At 31.4% G+C, this 17,270-nt stretch overlaps 2 protein-coding genes across 3 annotated transcripts; both read left to right on the forward strand.

Moving 5' to 3' along the window:
* The first annotated feature begins 1,235 nt into the window (after positions 1-1,235).
* Positions 1,236-5,244, forward strand: LOC121202964 (calcium-dependent protein kinase 10). 2 transcript variants are annotated; one of them, XM_041105487.1, is made up of 8 exons: positions 1,431-2,287; positions 2,752-2,895; positions 3,020-3,172; positions 3,682-3,797; positions 3,909-4,076; positions 4,175-4,405; positions 4,495-4,669; positions 4,834-5,244. In XM_041105487.1, exons 1-7 carry the CDS (start codon positions 1,621-1,623, stop codon positions 4,666-4,668), a joined length of 1,653 nt encoding a protein of 550 aa, XP_040961421.1. In that variant the 5' UTR covers positions 1,431-1,620; the 3' UTR covers position 4,669; positions 4,834-5,244. The 2 variants fall into 2 exon arrangements, with proteins under 2 accessions (XP_040961422.1, XP_040961421.1); XM_041105488.1 differs by having other exon boundaries at positions 1,236-2,287; positions 4,495-5,244.
* A 7,912-nt stretch (positions 5,245-13,156) lies between these two features.
* On the forward strand, positions 13,157-16,777 carry LOC121223618 (LRR receptor-like serine/threonine-protein kinase FEI 2). Its single transcript, XM_041105489.1, has 13 exons — positions 13,157-13,482; positions 13,647-13,782; positions 13,866-13,937; positions 14,060-14,131; positions 14,214-14,285; positions 14,379-14,450; positions 14,548-14,619; positions 14,872-14,978; positions 15,074-15,247; positions 15,357-15,689; positions 15,785-16,039; positions 16,177-16,310; positions 16,402-16,777. The coding sequence occupies exons 1-13, from the start codon at positions 13,401-13,403 to the stop codon at positions 16,624-16,626; spliced, it is 1,806 nt and encodes a 601-aa protein (XP_040961423.1). The 5' UTR covers positions 13,157-13,400; the 3' UTR covers positions 16,627-16,777.
* Positions 16,778-17,270: the final 493 nt, after the last annotated feature.

Raw genomic sequence — 17,270 nt, forward strand, 5'->3', positions numbered from 1 at the left:
TTCCAAAAAAATAATTATAATAAGTAAATGAAATTTTTGCTTCAACTAGCATGTTTATATATAATGCATTTAAATTAAAAACAAAATTAGTGATATTTAATGGGTTAGTATTTTATACATGAATAGTAAAAACAACAGATTAAATGGATAATATAAGTTTTGGCCTTTGAACTTGATAATTAGACGTTCACTTTGGTACTTATAATTTTTTGGTTCACTTTAACACTTAAATTTAACAATTAGATCTATTTTTATTTCTAAAATTGAAAAATATAAAAAGTTTGATGATGTGACACTCTAAAGTTGTGCCATATACTTGAAATTTTAACAAATTATATAAATTTTTTAGCGATGACGTGATACAATTTTAGAGTATTACATTCGATGTTTTAATAACCAAATTGGTGATTTCAGTCAAATCACTGGTTATCGATTCAATCATCAGACCAACAATGATTTAAATAATTAATTAAAAAATCATAAAAACATTAAATCGGTTCAACATATTCAACTGTTGATTTTTGTTCTAGTTTTTTTATTCAATCAGTTTGATTGACCAATCCAATCATGTTTCAATAGCACTAATCATATTATCAAATCTTCGATAGAATCTAAATTCAAAGACTAAAATAAATCTAATTACAAAATTTAGATATCAAAATACACCTAATTCTCAAATTGAGTTATACCAAAAAAACAAAAAAACTTCTAGATGCATTGGCATCCGCCTATATTTTCTATGTGTATACAACTGTCGACAATAGATTTTTTTGTTTTAAATTTTGAGGGGAAAAAGAAAAAAAGAAAAATTAAAAACGGATGGCTGTCTTGGAATAATAAAAAGCAACGGCTGGGATTAAAGCAATAAGTTTTTCATCTTGTGGGTCCAAAAAATCATTAGATTGTTTTCCGCTGCTTCAAAATTTTTTCTAGATAAAAAGAATTGAAAAAATTAACTTAATTTATATTTTTTTGGAAGATTCCCTTGTCAAAATACATTTAAAAGAAATTTATTTTTTATTTAAATACAGCTGGACATCCTATTTTTGAAAAACAAGAACGCAGGAAAATACATAATCATATCAAATTATTTAACAAAATTACAAAATAAATATAAAATATAACTGTGACACATGTAGTTGCATGTCATATATAATTAATTTAATAGGTAAAAACCAACCTACAATATAAATTACATAATTTTTTTAAAATTAAGATAATTAAAAAAAGTATACATGTTATAAAATATTTGATAAAAAAATCCCGAAATGTGACGGTGCAAATTTACAGCATATTGACTTTGTTTATGAAGACGAATCATTTCGCTCCACATTTCATACTAATTAACCAATTAATCACATTAAGAAAAAGATCATTATATTAACAATTAAATAATCATTTTTCCCAAAAATCTATTAATAAAATAATAATCAAAATCATACTAAGAAGAAATTTCAAAACCCCCCGTTTTTCTCGACTGACCAGTTCACCCCGCGTTTTCATTCATTTCATTTCATTTCTTTCTTCCTTTCTCCGCCTTCTTCCGCCGTCGTCCGCCCACCTACCCCGCAACGTCGGCGGCTTAGTTTTTTTCCGTTGTTCTTTGAATTCTTTTTTGTTATGGGAAACTGTAACGCTTGCGTTAGACCGGACGAGAGTCCGGAGAGTAAACCGAACCGGTCCGACCAGAACCAGAAGGGAAAGAAAAAAGCCCGGGAAAGGAAACCGAACCCGTTCTCTGAGAAAGTTGCCTCGCCGGCTCCGATCCGAGTTCTGAAAGATGTGATCCCACTGAGTCACCGAACTCGAATTGGGGACAAGTATATCCTCGGGCGCGAGCTCGGCCGAGGTGAATTTGGGATCACCTACCTCTGCACGGACAGGGAAACGCGCGAAGCCCTCGCGTGCAAGTCAATCTCCAAGCGGAAGCTCCGAACAGCAGTCGACATCGAAGACGTCCGACGCGAGGTTGCTATAATGTCAACGTTGCCGGAACACCCGAATATTGTGAAGCTAAAAGCGACGTACGAGGACAATGAAAATGTTCATTTGGTTATGGAGCTTTGTGAAGGAGGGGAATTGTTCGACAGGATAGTAGCGAGGGGGCATTACACGGAACGCGCGGCGGCGAACGTGGCGAAGACGATAGCAGAGGTGGTTAGGATGTGCCACGAGAATGGCGTTATGCATAGAGATTTGAAGCCCGAGAATTTTTTGTTTGCTAACAAGAAAGAACACGCGCCGCTAAGAGTGATTGATTTTGGTTTGTCTGTGTTCTTTAAGCCTGGTATGTGGAGTAATTAATTAATTATTTATTTATTCCATTTTTTTGAGGTTTTACGTGGGTTCCTTGATGGTTTGGAACTTCATCTGATAAAATTTTGGATTTTTAAAGTTTGGGTTGGATTCTTTTTCTTCAAAAAATTCCCTGGCTTCCCCAATTGTGTGGTTGAAGAAGGGTTTTTGAATTCATTTTAAGGGTTTTGGTCGCTTTTTCTACTCTGAATTTATAGAATAAAGTATTTTTTGTGTGGGTTTTGGCTTGTTTCTGTGACAAAGCTGAGTGCTATGGGGATTTCTGTGTTTTCCCCTGTTTCTGTGGGACTCTTTGATTTGACTGGATTTTGGATATTGCTAGTTGGATGTTTGTTCGACCGCTAAATCTTGAGTTTTTTGGAGTTGGATTACTGTTTTAGGGAGATCCATTCATGGATTTCAGCTTGATATTTGAGATTGGATTTATTTTTACAGGGGAGAAGTTTTCTGAAATCGTGGGGAGTCCATATTACATGGCCCCTGAAGTTCTGAAGCGAAATTATGGACCAGAGGTTGATGTGTGGAGTGCTGGTGTGATCCTTTACATTTTATTATGTGGGGTTCCCCCCTTTTGGGCAGGTACTCCTTTTCTACTTTTCCATGGTTGTGCTGTTTCAGACACTCTCGTGAAGATGTGGCATTCATACATATATAGATAGATAGACACACACTGATTTTGTACCTTCATGTACTTTTTTTCCAGAGACTGAACAGGGAGTTGCTCTTGCAATTTTGAGAGGGGTCATTGATTTCAAGAGAGAACCTTGGCCTCAAGTTTCAGAGAGTGCAAAGAGTCTTGTTCGGCAGATGTTAGAACCGGATCCTAGGAAACGGTTGACTGCTCAACAGGTGCTCGGTAAGTTCTCTGGCAGTTCCTTATCATACTGAATTTCCAGTTGGTATAGAGAGGACGCGCTAATTGCGTGCTTAGCTAAAAGCATTTAGATAGCATTTGAGGACCCAAAGTGCTTGCTGCCTAAATGTTATAAATTATTGTTATAAAGAGTGAGGTCAGGGTCATCTTGACAGTACAGATCCTTCCATAATGAATTTGAGCATTGAGCTTACTTTTATGCAGTGTATGGTTTGGGTTTATAGCATTTGGCATCTGAAAATGACTCAACATTGTACGCAACTTTGTGCGGTCAAATGCTGACCGTGTCAAATGATGACATATGTATACATTTATCTAGTTTAAATTTTAGTATATATTCTTCCGAATTTATAAGGGAAATGATATTGAAGTGAGCATAGTGGGGCACTATGATCTGTACTCAGTGAGTTACTCAGAAGAAGTTTCTTTTGCATGGAAATATTTCACTTTTTAGAATTTCTAATCAGCAGAAACCTTTCTTTTGGTCACAGAACATCCCTGGTTGCAAAATACAAAGAAAGCTCCGAATGTTCCATTGGGAGATATTGTGAGAGCCAGGCTCAAGCAGTTTTCAGTGATGAATAGATTTAAAAAGAAGGCTTTACGGGTAAGTATTGTTAGGCAGATTATGTGATTTTGTCAGTTAAAATCCAAAACCGTTGTGCCATCATGCAATGTGCAAGTTCCTGCAGGTGATTTAGTTTTGTAAATGCTGCAGGTAATTGCTGAGCACTTATCAGTAGAAGAGGTTGAAGTAATCAAAGATATGTTCGCATTGATGGATACAGACAATGATGGAAAAGTTTCGTACGAGGAGCTTAAGGCCGGCCTTCGAAAGGTCGGTTCGCAGTTGGCTGAACCAGAGATCAAGATGTTAATGGAAGTGGTACGGTCCAGTTTTCACTTTGAAGCTGTTCTACTAGCATGCTGCAAGAACTTGAATGTTAACTTGTGTTTTCTGTGTTGCGATCTAATTTTTTTCAGGCTGATGTTGATGGAAATGGAGTATTGGATTATGGGGAATTTGTAGCAGTGACAATCCACTTGCAAAAGATGGAAAATGACGAGCATTTCCGCAGAGCATTTATGTTCTTTGACAAAGATGGGAGTGGATATATTGAATTGGATGAGTTACGGGATGCATTAGCTGATGAATCGGGTGAAACTGATGTTGATGCACTGAACGACATCATGCGTGAAGTCGACACTGACAAGGTATAGCTTCCATTTTCTCAATAATTTTCTTTTCTTAAATCATTTTCAGTTTCATGGTGCTTAAAATCTATATACCTTTGATTATTCAGGACGGGCAAATCTGTTATGACGAATTTGTTGCCATGATGAAAGCCGGCACTGATTGGAGAAAGGCATCGAGACAGTATTCAAGAGAGAGGTTCAAGAGCTTAAGTCTTAACTTGATGAAAGACGGTTCCTTGCAGCTCCATGATGCTGTTACTGGCCAAGCTGTTGCTGTTTGAGGTAAATGGGATCGGTCGACTTAGTCATGCTTGTGCCTGCTTGATATTTCTCTCTGACCATTTATTGTTGATAAACGATCTACATATATCCGAAACGTACCGCACCAGTGACCTCACGGAAATGGCATTTAGGGTTCAAGTTTAACACAGTTTTTTGGATGGCAGACACAATATTCTTCCGTAACATGTTTACGTGGCCTGGGTTTGATTGTTTTCTTTTTGCTGCTGCATGAAGTGTGCATTGATCGGATAAAGTTGCCAGCTGCTGGTTGTTATTATTTGTTTGTCCTAAAGTTATCATACTCGATACATATTCAGATACGAGTATGAGAATATGATTTTCTGAATTCAGCATATATTTACTGAATACGTATTCGTCTTTGACACTCACTTTTGATGAGTCTTAAGATAGGATAGTTGTTAGTAGAATGTGAAGGGCATGTCCGTGTATATTTTTGTTTTGTTTTGTCTTTTTCATGTAAGGCTGTTTGATGATTGACTTTCATATTGTTTCATTTTACTATTTTGTGCAGAATGTAGTATAGGGGTTTGTTTATGACAAAAATGTTTCCGATCTTTGTTCTTTTCCCTTATTCTTTTCTTTTAATCTATTTCTTATGGATTTAATCATTGTTAAGTTCTAAGGTTCGGATTATTCCTTAAGAATTTGAAAAAAAAAAAACATCAAGTTGGAAAATAGACTTGGGAATATAAATTACGGGTAAACAATATTTAAGATCACTAAATTATTAATAAGTTTATTTTTTGGTTATTTAATTTCAAAAAGTTATAAAATGATCGCTAAACCATTTGAATGTTTTTATTTGAAAGTTTAGCTAGCGAGCATCGACTGGTGTAGTGGATCAGTATTTGTTGATGAGTAAAAGAACATATTTTAGATTCAAGTTGATTTGAGAGTTAGTGTTGAAGATTGGAGAAGAAAGCAATTTATATTTTGCCTTGAGAGTTAGTGTTGAAGATTGGAGAAGAAAGCAATTTATATTTTGGTTCGTAAATTCATAACGTTCAAAGGTTTTATGAAAACAAAGTTGAACTATAAAAAAGAAGGGGAATGAGAGTTTTTGATTATTATAGGAGGTACGACTTTAACAATTTAATAATTTAAATGAAAACTTTTGAATAGTTTGGTCTGTAGATTCGTGACATTTAAAGGTTTTTATGAAAAGATCCAATTAAAAATTGATCGGCTCTTAAAAGTCAAGGCCAAGTTAAGTTAGGTTTTATAATTTGAAAAGAGGAATGGGGTTGTTTGGGATTAAATCCAAGCTCTCATACTTACAATATAACATTCTTGCCACTAGGTCATGAAGTTATTAGCTATTTAATATATTTTTTAATTGTTATAATATAAAGATTAAATTTCTAATGATATATATAAATATTAAGAAGGATGTCTAGTTGTTTTTTTAATAACTTTAAAATATATTAATATTAAAATTTTTAAAATGTTTTTAATTAAAATAAATAATTTATTTTTAAGGCTAAACTACACCCATGGTCACTTTTGTTTACCTTAGGTTACGTTTTAGTCATTTACGTTATCATGTTGTAACATTTTAGTCACTGAGCCATTAATCGTCGTTAATGGTGTAACGGTAAGCTGACGTGGCACGTTAAATCATCATTTGAAACAAAATTTTAGGTTAAATTATACAATTGATTCCCATATTTTTTTCGTTTTAAGTAATTTAATTTTTTTTCTTTTATGTTTTTTGAACTTTTCTCTTTTTTTCCATTCTCTTTTGTTTCTCCCTCTGTTTTCATACCTTTCCCATTTCTTTTAACATATTAGGAAGTCAAATTGGCAATGAAAAAAGAAGTAGGAAGTCGACTGTCATCATTTGCCTATAACCAAAACCCATAAACCCATACCATGCTTCTTTCTTCACTACCAATTCGACTTCCTGGTATGTTAAAAGAAATAAAGAAGGTAGAAAAACAGAGGGAGAAGCAGAAGAGAATGGAAAAAAAAAGTTAAAAGAACATAAAAGAATTAAATTGCTCAAAACGAAAAATTATGGGGACCAATTGTATAATTTAACCTAAAGTTTTTGTTTGAAATGATGATTTAACGTGCCACGTCAGCTTAACGACAATTAATGGCTCAGTGACTAAAATGTTACAACACGATAACGTAAGTGACTGAAATGTAACCTAAGGTAAACAAAAGTGACCATAGGTGTAGTTTACCCTATTTTTAATTGAAATTTTAGTAAAGTATTAGGTAGGCTCAAGGTCAAACTGACATAGGCCAAATCTCATCTGGCCTAAGTAAACAGTTTGGCCTTTTGCACAGTCTTACCTTGACTAGTATAATATCGTACCTAAGTTAAACCTGATCCAATCCGTACCTAAGTTAAACTTGATCCAATCCGGTTAACAAACAGAACTCTAAATCTTGACTCAAGATCAGTATTGTTAAAGACTTATTTAAAGTAGTGGTTAAAATTATTTAGCATTTAGATGATACGTCAAACTATATTGTAATGATAAAAAAATTAAGGTTGATATTAATATTTACTCTCCTAATATTATAATTGTTATACCCTCCTTTAAGAATGACATGTGGAAGAACGATAGGTGCCTTGCAAGAACCTAGGCAAGCACCCCTCGCTAGCCACAAGCGGCCCTTCATTTCATAGCCTTTATGGTGGCTCTTTGTCCAAAGTCATTCATAACCAACCATCCACGAATCCAACTCAATCCAATGGAGAGGCCATTCGTTATGAGCCCTCAGTGAGGACCACTAAGGTGCGGCAACCTTTTACAACTTCAGCAAGAAGAATGTCAGAGCAAAACCACATAATATTATGCATGCCAATAGTTGACATGCAATAAACTTGTTACCTACTCGACCGTGCAAGCATTGTCAGACAAAGGACACTCCCTATATATATGTCTTTGGGCATGAGGGACAAAGGATCCCTTTTCCCTCCTTCCTCTCCACACTTCTTTTCCTCTCTCAATTTCTTATTCTGACTCTCTGCCCGTTACAGATGAATCAAACCTTCAAATCACCCACCACTTTCTCCTCCTGTTTGATTCTTTGCTTCAACAATGATTGATAAAAACAACAACTAATACCGGTATTAATATTTACTCTTGAAAATGCCTGCTTTTTAATCCTTTGTAACTAAATCTCATACACAATTTTGGGATTCGAGTTTGATACGGATTTCCGTACCAGATTAAGAAGTTTCATGTTAGTCATTCTAATATTCAACATTTAAAAACTTTGCAAAAAAAAAATGGAAATAAGAAACTTAAAAGTTAGTTAAAAAATATTAAGTCTGTCGTTAAATGCTTGACATGTCATTACCTTAAATAATGAGTTGGATTGAAAATCTAGCATTAAAAACTTGCCCCAGATTTATGGGTTTTTTTACCCAAATTCATAGGGTCGGAAGCACCCGAAAGGTTTTCTCAAAGGAGAATATAGCCCATCTTAGTAGGCCCACATCGGTGAACTGTTAGATGATTTTTTTTAGGACATTACAAGGGTTTTTTCCTTCTTTTTTGAACAATTTATTCTTTATTTTTCGAAAGAATATATTGTTTTAAATTGATAGGATGCACTCTAAACATTCATTAATATTTTGGTCGAATAAATAAATTAAAACGCAAAAAGGATGGCATGATTTTCTGGGTTTTGGTGTGGTTGGCCGTTAGGTACATTATGTTTTCGAGCTTTTCAAAGTACTAGTTATTGCCCTTTTCCTTTTGCTTTTTCTTGGTCTAAATTCAAATAATTTCCCTCAACTTTTACGTCGTTATTTTAATAGGGTTCTTGGTAAGGGATGGTGTAATGACATCAAAATTGCATTTAGTTATTATATTAATCATTATAAGGGTAGAGTTATTGATATCTGACTTAAATTAATTTCTTCACCTTCATCAATTAGGACCCTTGTAGATATATGCATACCTCACAAGCTCACAAGCTCACATCAATACCATCGTTGCTTATTTAAAGAGATTATCATACTCGCCACGGGCGAAACTATAATTTTTTTAAGGGGGAATTGAAATTAAATTATAATTTTTACGAAACTAAAAATGTAATTTCACTATTTGAATAACCTATATTTTTATAATTTTTAATGGATTAAATTAAAATTTTATCATTTTTAGGGGGTCAAGATGTAATTTTATCTTTACTAATTAAAATTTTTTAAAAACTTAAATAAAAGATTTTCTATTTTAAGAGGGATCAGGACTCCTGCCAGCCACCTAAATACGCTCCTCATGCTCGTTTAAAAACTTTTAAATATGGTGTGGATATAGATAAAAAGGATAATTATAATGGTAAATAAGTTTAATTGGTAGGATTGCTATGTTGATAATCAGGTAGTCACCTCGTAGGATAATCTGGAGTTTCAAACAAACTTCATTTGCACGTCTTGAAATCTTGAGGCTTTTTTTTTTCCCTGAATTTTTTTCAATTTCTATTTACAATAAAATTTGTAATTATTTGATTGTTATACAAAAATCATTACTATGAGAAAAATATGAATTTAAGTGAGTTTAAGTGTATTTTTTTTCTAATTTAATTTTAAAGGTCAAGAGGTAAGGTGAATTTAAAATTTTTATTAAGGGATGAAATTTAATTATAAATTTTTAAGAGGTTAAAACATAATTTTATCATTTTTTAAGTGATTAAAAGATTTTTTTTCATTTTAAGAGATCAAAGTACAATTTAATCATATGTTATTTTATTATTTTAGAAGAGATTAAACATGCTATTTTTCTTTTGGAGGCGGAAGTCCTTTGCTTGCCTTTTAAATTCGCCGCAACAGGTTATTGGTAGAAATAAATATTTTATAAAAACAATTATTTAAAATTGTTATTCATAAAAATTAAAGTTTTATATTTTTTTAAGAATTAATAATATATATTATATAACCAGGTATATACACTGAAATTACAACACATGGCACAAATATAATTTTTATTTAATTTAACTTAAATAAAATATTACTCAATTGAAAATTTTGAAAAAAATTTGGACGTGGTTGTAATCATATATTTACAAGATTTTGAAAATAAAGTACTCATTAATTAAACTTAAATAAATTTTTTTAATTTTAGATTATATATATTATCTATAATTAATTTTCAAGTTAGGTGCTGTTCGATAAATTAAGAAGTTAAGCGCTAAAAAATAAGTGTTAAAAATTAAATATTAAAAATTTAAGTTATAAAATTTGTTTGACATATTACTTAAAATTAATTACGGAATATAATTAGATTGTTTAATAAATATATATTTTAAATTATAAAAAAATTATATTCTACATTTTATTCTTAATTTTTAAACATTTCACGTATTTTAAACAAAAAATAAAATTTTAAATGTAAAGTTTTATAGGATAATATAACATTAAATAAATAAAATAAAATAGAAATAATTAAAAATATTCTTATAAGTGATAAATAGCTCTTATCTGCTTAATTTTTTCTACATTTTTCTTGTAAAAAGAAAATTGGATATAATTTTTGTAGAGAAAACATGCGCAAAATTTTAGATAATTGAAAATATTAATTTTAATGGATCAAAATTTTTTGAACGGGCCTTAAATTTATGCTTTAAATAAATATTTAATTAGATAAACATAAAATTTTAGAATTAGATACAATTTTAATTAAATAAATAATTTAAAAAAAATCATTTAAATTAAATTAAATAATTTATTATTTGTTAAACCCTATAACTATATCTTAATTTGAAAATTTTTAGATTTTATATTTAAAAAATAGTTAACTTGATAAATAAAATTAAAAATGTTAATTTATACATTTAATTTAATATAAATAAAATTTATTTATTTAATAATATATTTTCTATAACTATTTAACATTTAAATATCTATTAATTAAATATTTTTAAAATTTGACGATATAAAAAAAAAGGTTCAAATAAATTTAGATCTATAAAAAGGAAAATTTTGGTAGCTCAAAAGCAACATCAGTCAAAGCAAAAATCAAAAATAAAAAATCAAAGTTATTTTTTTGAAGATTTTATTTTGTTTTGTTTGTTTCATAAAAATATATATTTTCAATTTTCCGAAATTACTCTCAACATTTACACTACAAGAATATGATAATTTTTATTTATCATGTGTTCGTGTTTTTTTTTTAATCTAAAGATTCTAAATTTTTAAACAATATTTTCTAATGGTAAAGCTTTTAAATATGATATATGCTTTTAATTATAATTATTTTGTTTCTCATTCAATTTGGAGTTTTAGGCATTGATTTCGGATTTTAGGTTTCGAGTTTCAAATTTGATGTTTTTATATTATTTATGTTTAATAGTTATAATTAATATTTACCTCTTATAATAAAAATATTTATATTTATTTTTAAACCTTTCAATATTTTTTTTACTCTAATAATGATGTATCAACTTATTATTAACTGGTTATGCATGAAATCTATGCACTAAAAGTTCATCGAATATTCTCACATTTATTGTTGATCAACAAATTAGGTTTTCAATTTTTAAAAAATATATTTGGAATACTTATATTATTAATATAATAAACCTTCAATTTAAAAACATATTTTAAAATAATGTAACAAATAATTGAATATACTATTAAAACATCACACTTTTAATTAAACAAAATAAATTAAATTCTAAAAAACTAATTAAATACTTGAACAATATAATGATTCAAAACAAAAATAGAATAATTATTTCAAAAATAAAATTTAATAAAAAAGGGAATTTTTATACATAATAGTTTATTACTTAAATACCATAGCGGGTACATCCTGCAATGGTAAAGGAATAAGTAAAAATATTTAAATAAATTATTTCAACCACAAAAATAAATCATTACTAATATTTTCTACAATTAGAGTTATAATTTCATTTTGAAACAACTTTCAGGGTAAATACTAAAGACATAATCTAAACTTTTGATTAGTTTGAGTAACATTATTTTTTTAATTTAATTTCACTTATTATTTTTTATTTTATATTAATCATAATACCAAACATCTATATTATTGGTTCTTTATTTTCTTAACAATATTATTTCTGAAATGTTATAAATTTTTTTATAAAATTGTAACAAATAATTTAATATATTTATAATTAGTATATATCACCAATACAAACTAATTATTTAATATATATTTAAAAAATAAGATTAATGCGGAAAGAATATATCAAGAAAAATCAATGATGACATTTAATGAAAATGAATTAAGATTTATAGATTGGAGTATAAATTAGTTTTTATAGATTTAGAATTTAAAAGATAAATTAAAAATATTATTTATTAATTGAACCTTAGTTCAATTAGTATGAACATTATTATTAATATAAAAACGAATTTAAATGCGCTAAAAATTATCTTCTTATTAAAAAAAAACACTACCTAAAAGTTGATTTTTCAAATTACCTTCAAAATCCCCCCACTATTTTTGTCACTCCACTCACTCTCACACGCTCACTAGTAGCTTTGACAAATGCATAACTTTCATTATTTTTGCCGCTAATTCGAAGGACAATAATACCCCGAAACATTACCCCCTTGCTTTGGTGGCCCTGTGCTTGAGTATTTGCCTTTCCTAAAAGTTTGGTACTAAAAGAAATTTGGTTTGATAAAAGGTGTTTCAAAGCGTAATATGTTCTGTGAATAAAACTATGGTTAAAATTTTTATCAGACATTCATTTGACATTAATTTAAATAATATTATTTTATTTTAATTTTTAGTATTGTATTAAAAAAAGCATATTGTGCTAATAGTGTATAATTTTTTAAAAAATTATTGAAGAGCCGAGTATCTTATGTCTTTAGTTCTAAAAAAGTTGGGGGCATCTCTTAAGTAATTGTAGAGCAGGAACCAAACCATTTGAAGATTTGGCATAAGGTGAAAATCCATAAAGTTGAAGAGGCAACAATATTACTCACATTATTACTCTATCTTAAACGTTGTGTTTTGATCCATTCTTTTTGCTTTATGATGCCATAGATTTTAATGATATGTTAATTTTATTGACATGATGGTTAAAGTGTTCACTGAGTAACCTGTATTTGAGTTATGCTAGTCACGTTGCTATTAAAACTTTAACCTTCTCTTATAATTACTAAACAGAAGAAGACAAAATCTTAAAAACATACTAATGGCATTTAATGAATAACATGATATAATCTAACATGTAAATTAATATAAAGCTAATTTATATATTTGATATAATCTAATTCACTCATAATATGTTGATTATATTATTAGTATATTATACATAAAATTTCGGTATTATTTATCAATAAATTATTCTTTAAATATCAAATATAAAAAATATCGAAATTGATTTTAGCTTAATTGACCATGCAATCGATTGAACAGAAAAAAAAAAAGAGAAGAAAATCTATGGATTTAATCTCCTGATAAAATTATTTTTTTCAGTGGATTTTTTTTACCTTTGAAATTGAATTTTAATTGGTACGACAACGGCTACACACAGCAGCACAACTTTCAATGAAATTTTCAAAAAAAGGGAGTATCCTCCATTGTGTTCATAAAATATTCTGAAAAAAGCTCTCTCGCTTTTCCTCTTTGCTTCTCTCTCGTGCTTCAAAATAATTATTCACTATCATCATCACTTCATTTCCCACACAACTTTCTTTCTCCCCCCCCCCACCCCCCTTTCTTTGCTGGAACTTCCCAGAAACTTGTTGTGGAAGTTGAGGTGGAAAATGAGTGTGTTTGTGTGGTTTTCCTCTGTGATTTTTGCTGTTACCCTTTGGAACTCTGGTTCTTTTGCTCTCACTGACGACGGTAACAGCTAAAAACCCATCACTGTTTCACTGTTTTTTTTTCAGCTTGATGATGTTTTTTTGCTAAGAAACCTTCCTATTCCAGTAGATTTTAATCCTGGGTCTTTATTTTGGAGTTTAACCTTTTTGGTTTCTTTGATCTGATTTTATTTATTTATTTTTAAGGTTTAACATTGCTGGAGATCAAAAGCACACTGAATGACAGTAAAAACTTTCTTGGAAACTGGCTTGCTACTGATGAATCACCCTGTAATTGGACTGGCATTTCATGTTTTCCCAATCTTCAAAGAGTTCGATCAATGTAATTGTAAACCACACCTCCTTTTGTTTCTTTTGATCATTTTACTGCTTTGGCTCTTTTAGTATTGATATTTGCTTTTACAGCAACCTACCCTACATGCAATTAGGAGGGTCAATCTCTCCCAGCATTGGCAAACTCAACAGATTGCAAAGATTGTGAGTTCAATCCTCATTTTCTTCAATACCCAGAAGATTAATGCATGAAAATTTGGGGTTTAGCTCCCTTTGGGCTGGTTCTGGGTTCTTGTTTTTAACATTCTTTATGTTGGTTAATACAGGGCACTGCACCAAAACAATTTACATGGACTAATTCCTAATGAAATTTCAAATTGTACTCATTTGAGAGCTCTGTAAGCAAAAATATGAGTTCTCTTATTTATTCTTTCATTTCAGAGCTCTTTATTTACACGTTTTGATTCGCTGTATGCACAGTTACTTGAGAGCTAATTATCTTGAAGGAGGCATACCATCAAATATTGGAAGCCTTTCTCTTCTCACTGTACTGTAAGATCCTTGAATATGCTACCATGTTACTTTAGTCACAAGGCATAAATGTGAATCGAAGGGTCTGTTTTGTTGATAATTTGCTATTTGTAGGGATTTATCGAGCAATTTGCTTAAGGGTTCTATACCTTTGTCTATAGGCCGTCTTACAAGATTGCGTTACCTGTAAGTTCACAAGAACTTATTGCTTTTGCTAAATAATTTAAGCTGTTTAATTGAAAACTAAGAAGCAAAAATGAGGTTTCTTAAACTTTTGATGCAGTAATTTGTCCACCAACTTTTTCTCCGGTGAAATCCCAGATATCGGAGTACTTAACACTTTTGGGAACAAGTCGTGAGTACCCTTCTCGTTATGTGGATCAACTTATTAATGATAAGCTGCAATGCTCAAGCTTTATATTTCTTCGAATGTTATATATTGAAAGGTTTTTATTTGCCTTTTCGTAAGCATACAGTAAAGAAATTGTTTTAAGCATTTTGATAATATATTTACGATAAAGCTGTTGAGTATCACTTTGATTTGGTGTGAGGGTTGGATATGGGTTTCTGTTTGACATGGACATGTTCCCACCGACCTTATGTTCAGGTTTATCGGCAATTTGGATTTATGTGGACAACAAGTTCAATGGCCATGTCGGACTTCACTCGGATTCCCAGCAGTTCTACCTCATGCTGAAAGTGATGAAGCAGCTGGCAAGTTTTATGGATAAATCAGACTATAATTACTATATTTCTTCGAAACTTTAATCATGTAATGATATGGGGATTATTGTTTCCGATTCTTTCAGGCCAAACAAAGCGATCATCTCATTACATAAAAGGTGTGCTGATCGGTGCAATGTCAACAATGGCTGTCATGCTTGTTGTGCTCCTTGCATTTCTTTGGATATGTCTTCTATCGAAGAAGGAAAGGGCTGCTAAGAGATACACAGAAGTCAAAAAACAAGTCCACGAAGATTCGAGTAAGCTAAACTCTGGCTTTTCTATACAATGTCCTATTGTTCCCAGCTTCTGCCCCAGCTCTGAATGATCAACCCTACTTGGCTCCTAAAAGTTTTCTCACTTTTGTAGGCAAAAAACTTATCACTTTTCATGGGGATTTGCCGTATCCATCATGCGAGATTATAGAAAAGCTGGAGTCCCTTGATGAAGAAGATGTTGTGGGGTCGGGTGGATTTGGAACTGTATATCGAATGGTCATGAATGATTGTGGAACATTTGCTGTTAAAAGAATAGATCGGAACCATGAAGGATCTGATCAAGCCTTCGAGAGAGAGTTAGAGATCTTGGGCAGCATCAAACACATTAATTTAGTCAACCTACGAGGTTACTGCAGGTTGCCGGCATCAAAACTGCTTATCTATGATTATCTTGCTATGGGCAGCTTGGACAACTTTCTTCATGGTAAGTTTTATCTATGATATCTTATGCATTCATTAACAAGACAACGAAATTCTCGGTTTCAATTGTGTGCTTTTGTATGTTATTTACATTTTCAGAAAGCAAAGAAGATGTCAGGCCATTGAATTGGTGTGCTCGATTAAAAATAGCCCTTGGTTCTGCCCGAGGTATTGCATACTTGCACCATGATTGTTGTCCGAAGATAGTTCATCTAGACATAAAATCCAGCAATATTCTTCTCGATGAAAACTTGGAGCCTCATGTATCCGACTTCGGTCTTGCCAAACTTTTGGTGGATGAGGAGACCCACGTCACTACTGTCGTTGCTGGCACTTTCGGCTATTTGGCTCCAGGTACATCTCGCCGTAAACTCTTGTCTAGAATGTTTCAGTTGCCCCTACATTTTGTTGTTTCAAGTCTTAGTTTGAGAGATTCGAGTAGCACATCTGGCAAACATTGCAGTCATTAAGGTGTTGTTATTATGGGACAGAATATCTGCAAAGCGGTCGAGCCACTGAAAAGTCTGACATCTATAGCTTTGGAGTTCTCTTGTTGGAGCTTTTAACCGGAAAAAGGCCAACCGATCCAACTTTTGTGAAGAGGGGCTTGAATGTTGTTGGTTGGGTAAGCTCCTCAAACCTTTTCCGCTATTAGGATGGAGGATTAACTGTTTGAGTTAGTACCATAATTTGTGTTTTTGCTCCAACACGTGCAGATGAACACACTATTGAGAGAGAACCGATTAGAATACATAGTTGATCGAAGGTGTAATGACACTGACATGGAAACTTTAGAAGCAATTCTTGAAGTAGCAGCAAAATGTACCGATGCAAATCCAGACGAACGACCAACAATGAGCCAGGTAGTTCAGTTGCTTGAACAAGAGGTCATGTCACCTTGCCCTAGTGATTTTTACGACTCTCACTCGGATTACTGTTAAAACGGACATAGAGAACAAATATTGAGTAAACATGGCTAGTCTTCAAATTTTCCTTTGTGTTCATGCGATTTTGTTACCCCACTCTTTGGGGCCTGTATATCATTGTCACAGCAATGCATGCATGTGCATGATGGTCTTGCAGCTTTTATCAGCTTGAATGGTTTTTCACTCTCGAACACATTATCAGTTGCTTTAGCCAATATTTCATATAGCAACGGCAGCACCTATGTTTTTAGAACTAGACTGGTGGTTGAATTGATAAGGCCATTGGTTCGATTAAAAATTTTAAAATAATAAAAAAAATTGGTTCAATCTTGAACTAGTGTTCATGGTCCATTCGGTTCAAAGCCATTTTTTGAATTGATACCTCGGCCGATTCTCGGTTTAATAGGTTCAATTGACCGGTCTGGTTTAGTTGAAACATCAGATCCTAAACACGAAGTTTTTAGACATGATTTTAAGATGCAAACAAGGCATACTTATATTTAAGTTAATGCACCTCCACTGAATCACAATTTGTTACTTCATTATTAAACAAAATATCCTTAATTGTTTGTTTTATAGTTGATTTTTGAGGTTTATTTATGAAATCATGAAAAACAAATTTTATGTTTAAAAATAGAATATAAAATTTGTAATATAAT

The sequence above is a fragment of the Gossypium hirsutum genome, chromosome D11 (genome assembly GCF_007990345.1).
Source record: "Gossypium hirsutum isolate 1008001.06 chromosome D11, Gossypium_hirsutum_v2.1, whole genome shotgun sequence".
In the NCBI taxonomy this organism is placed as follows: domain Eukaryota; kingdom Viridiplantae; phylum Streptophyta; class Magnoliopsida; order Malvales; family Malvaceae; genus Gossypium; species Gossypium hirsutum.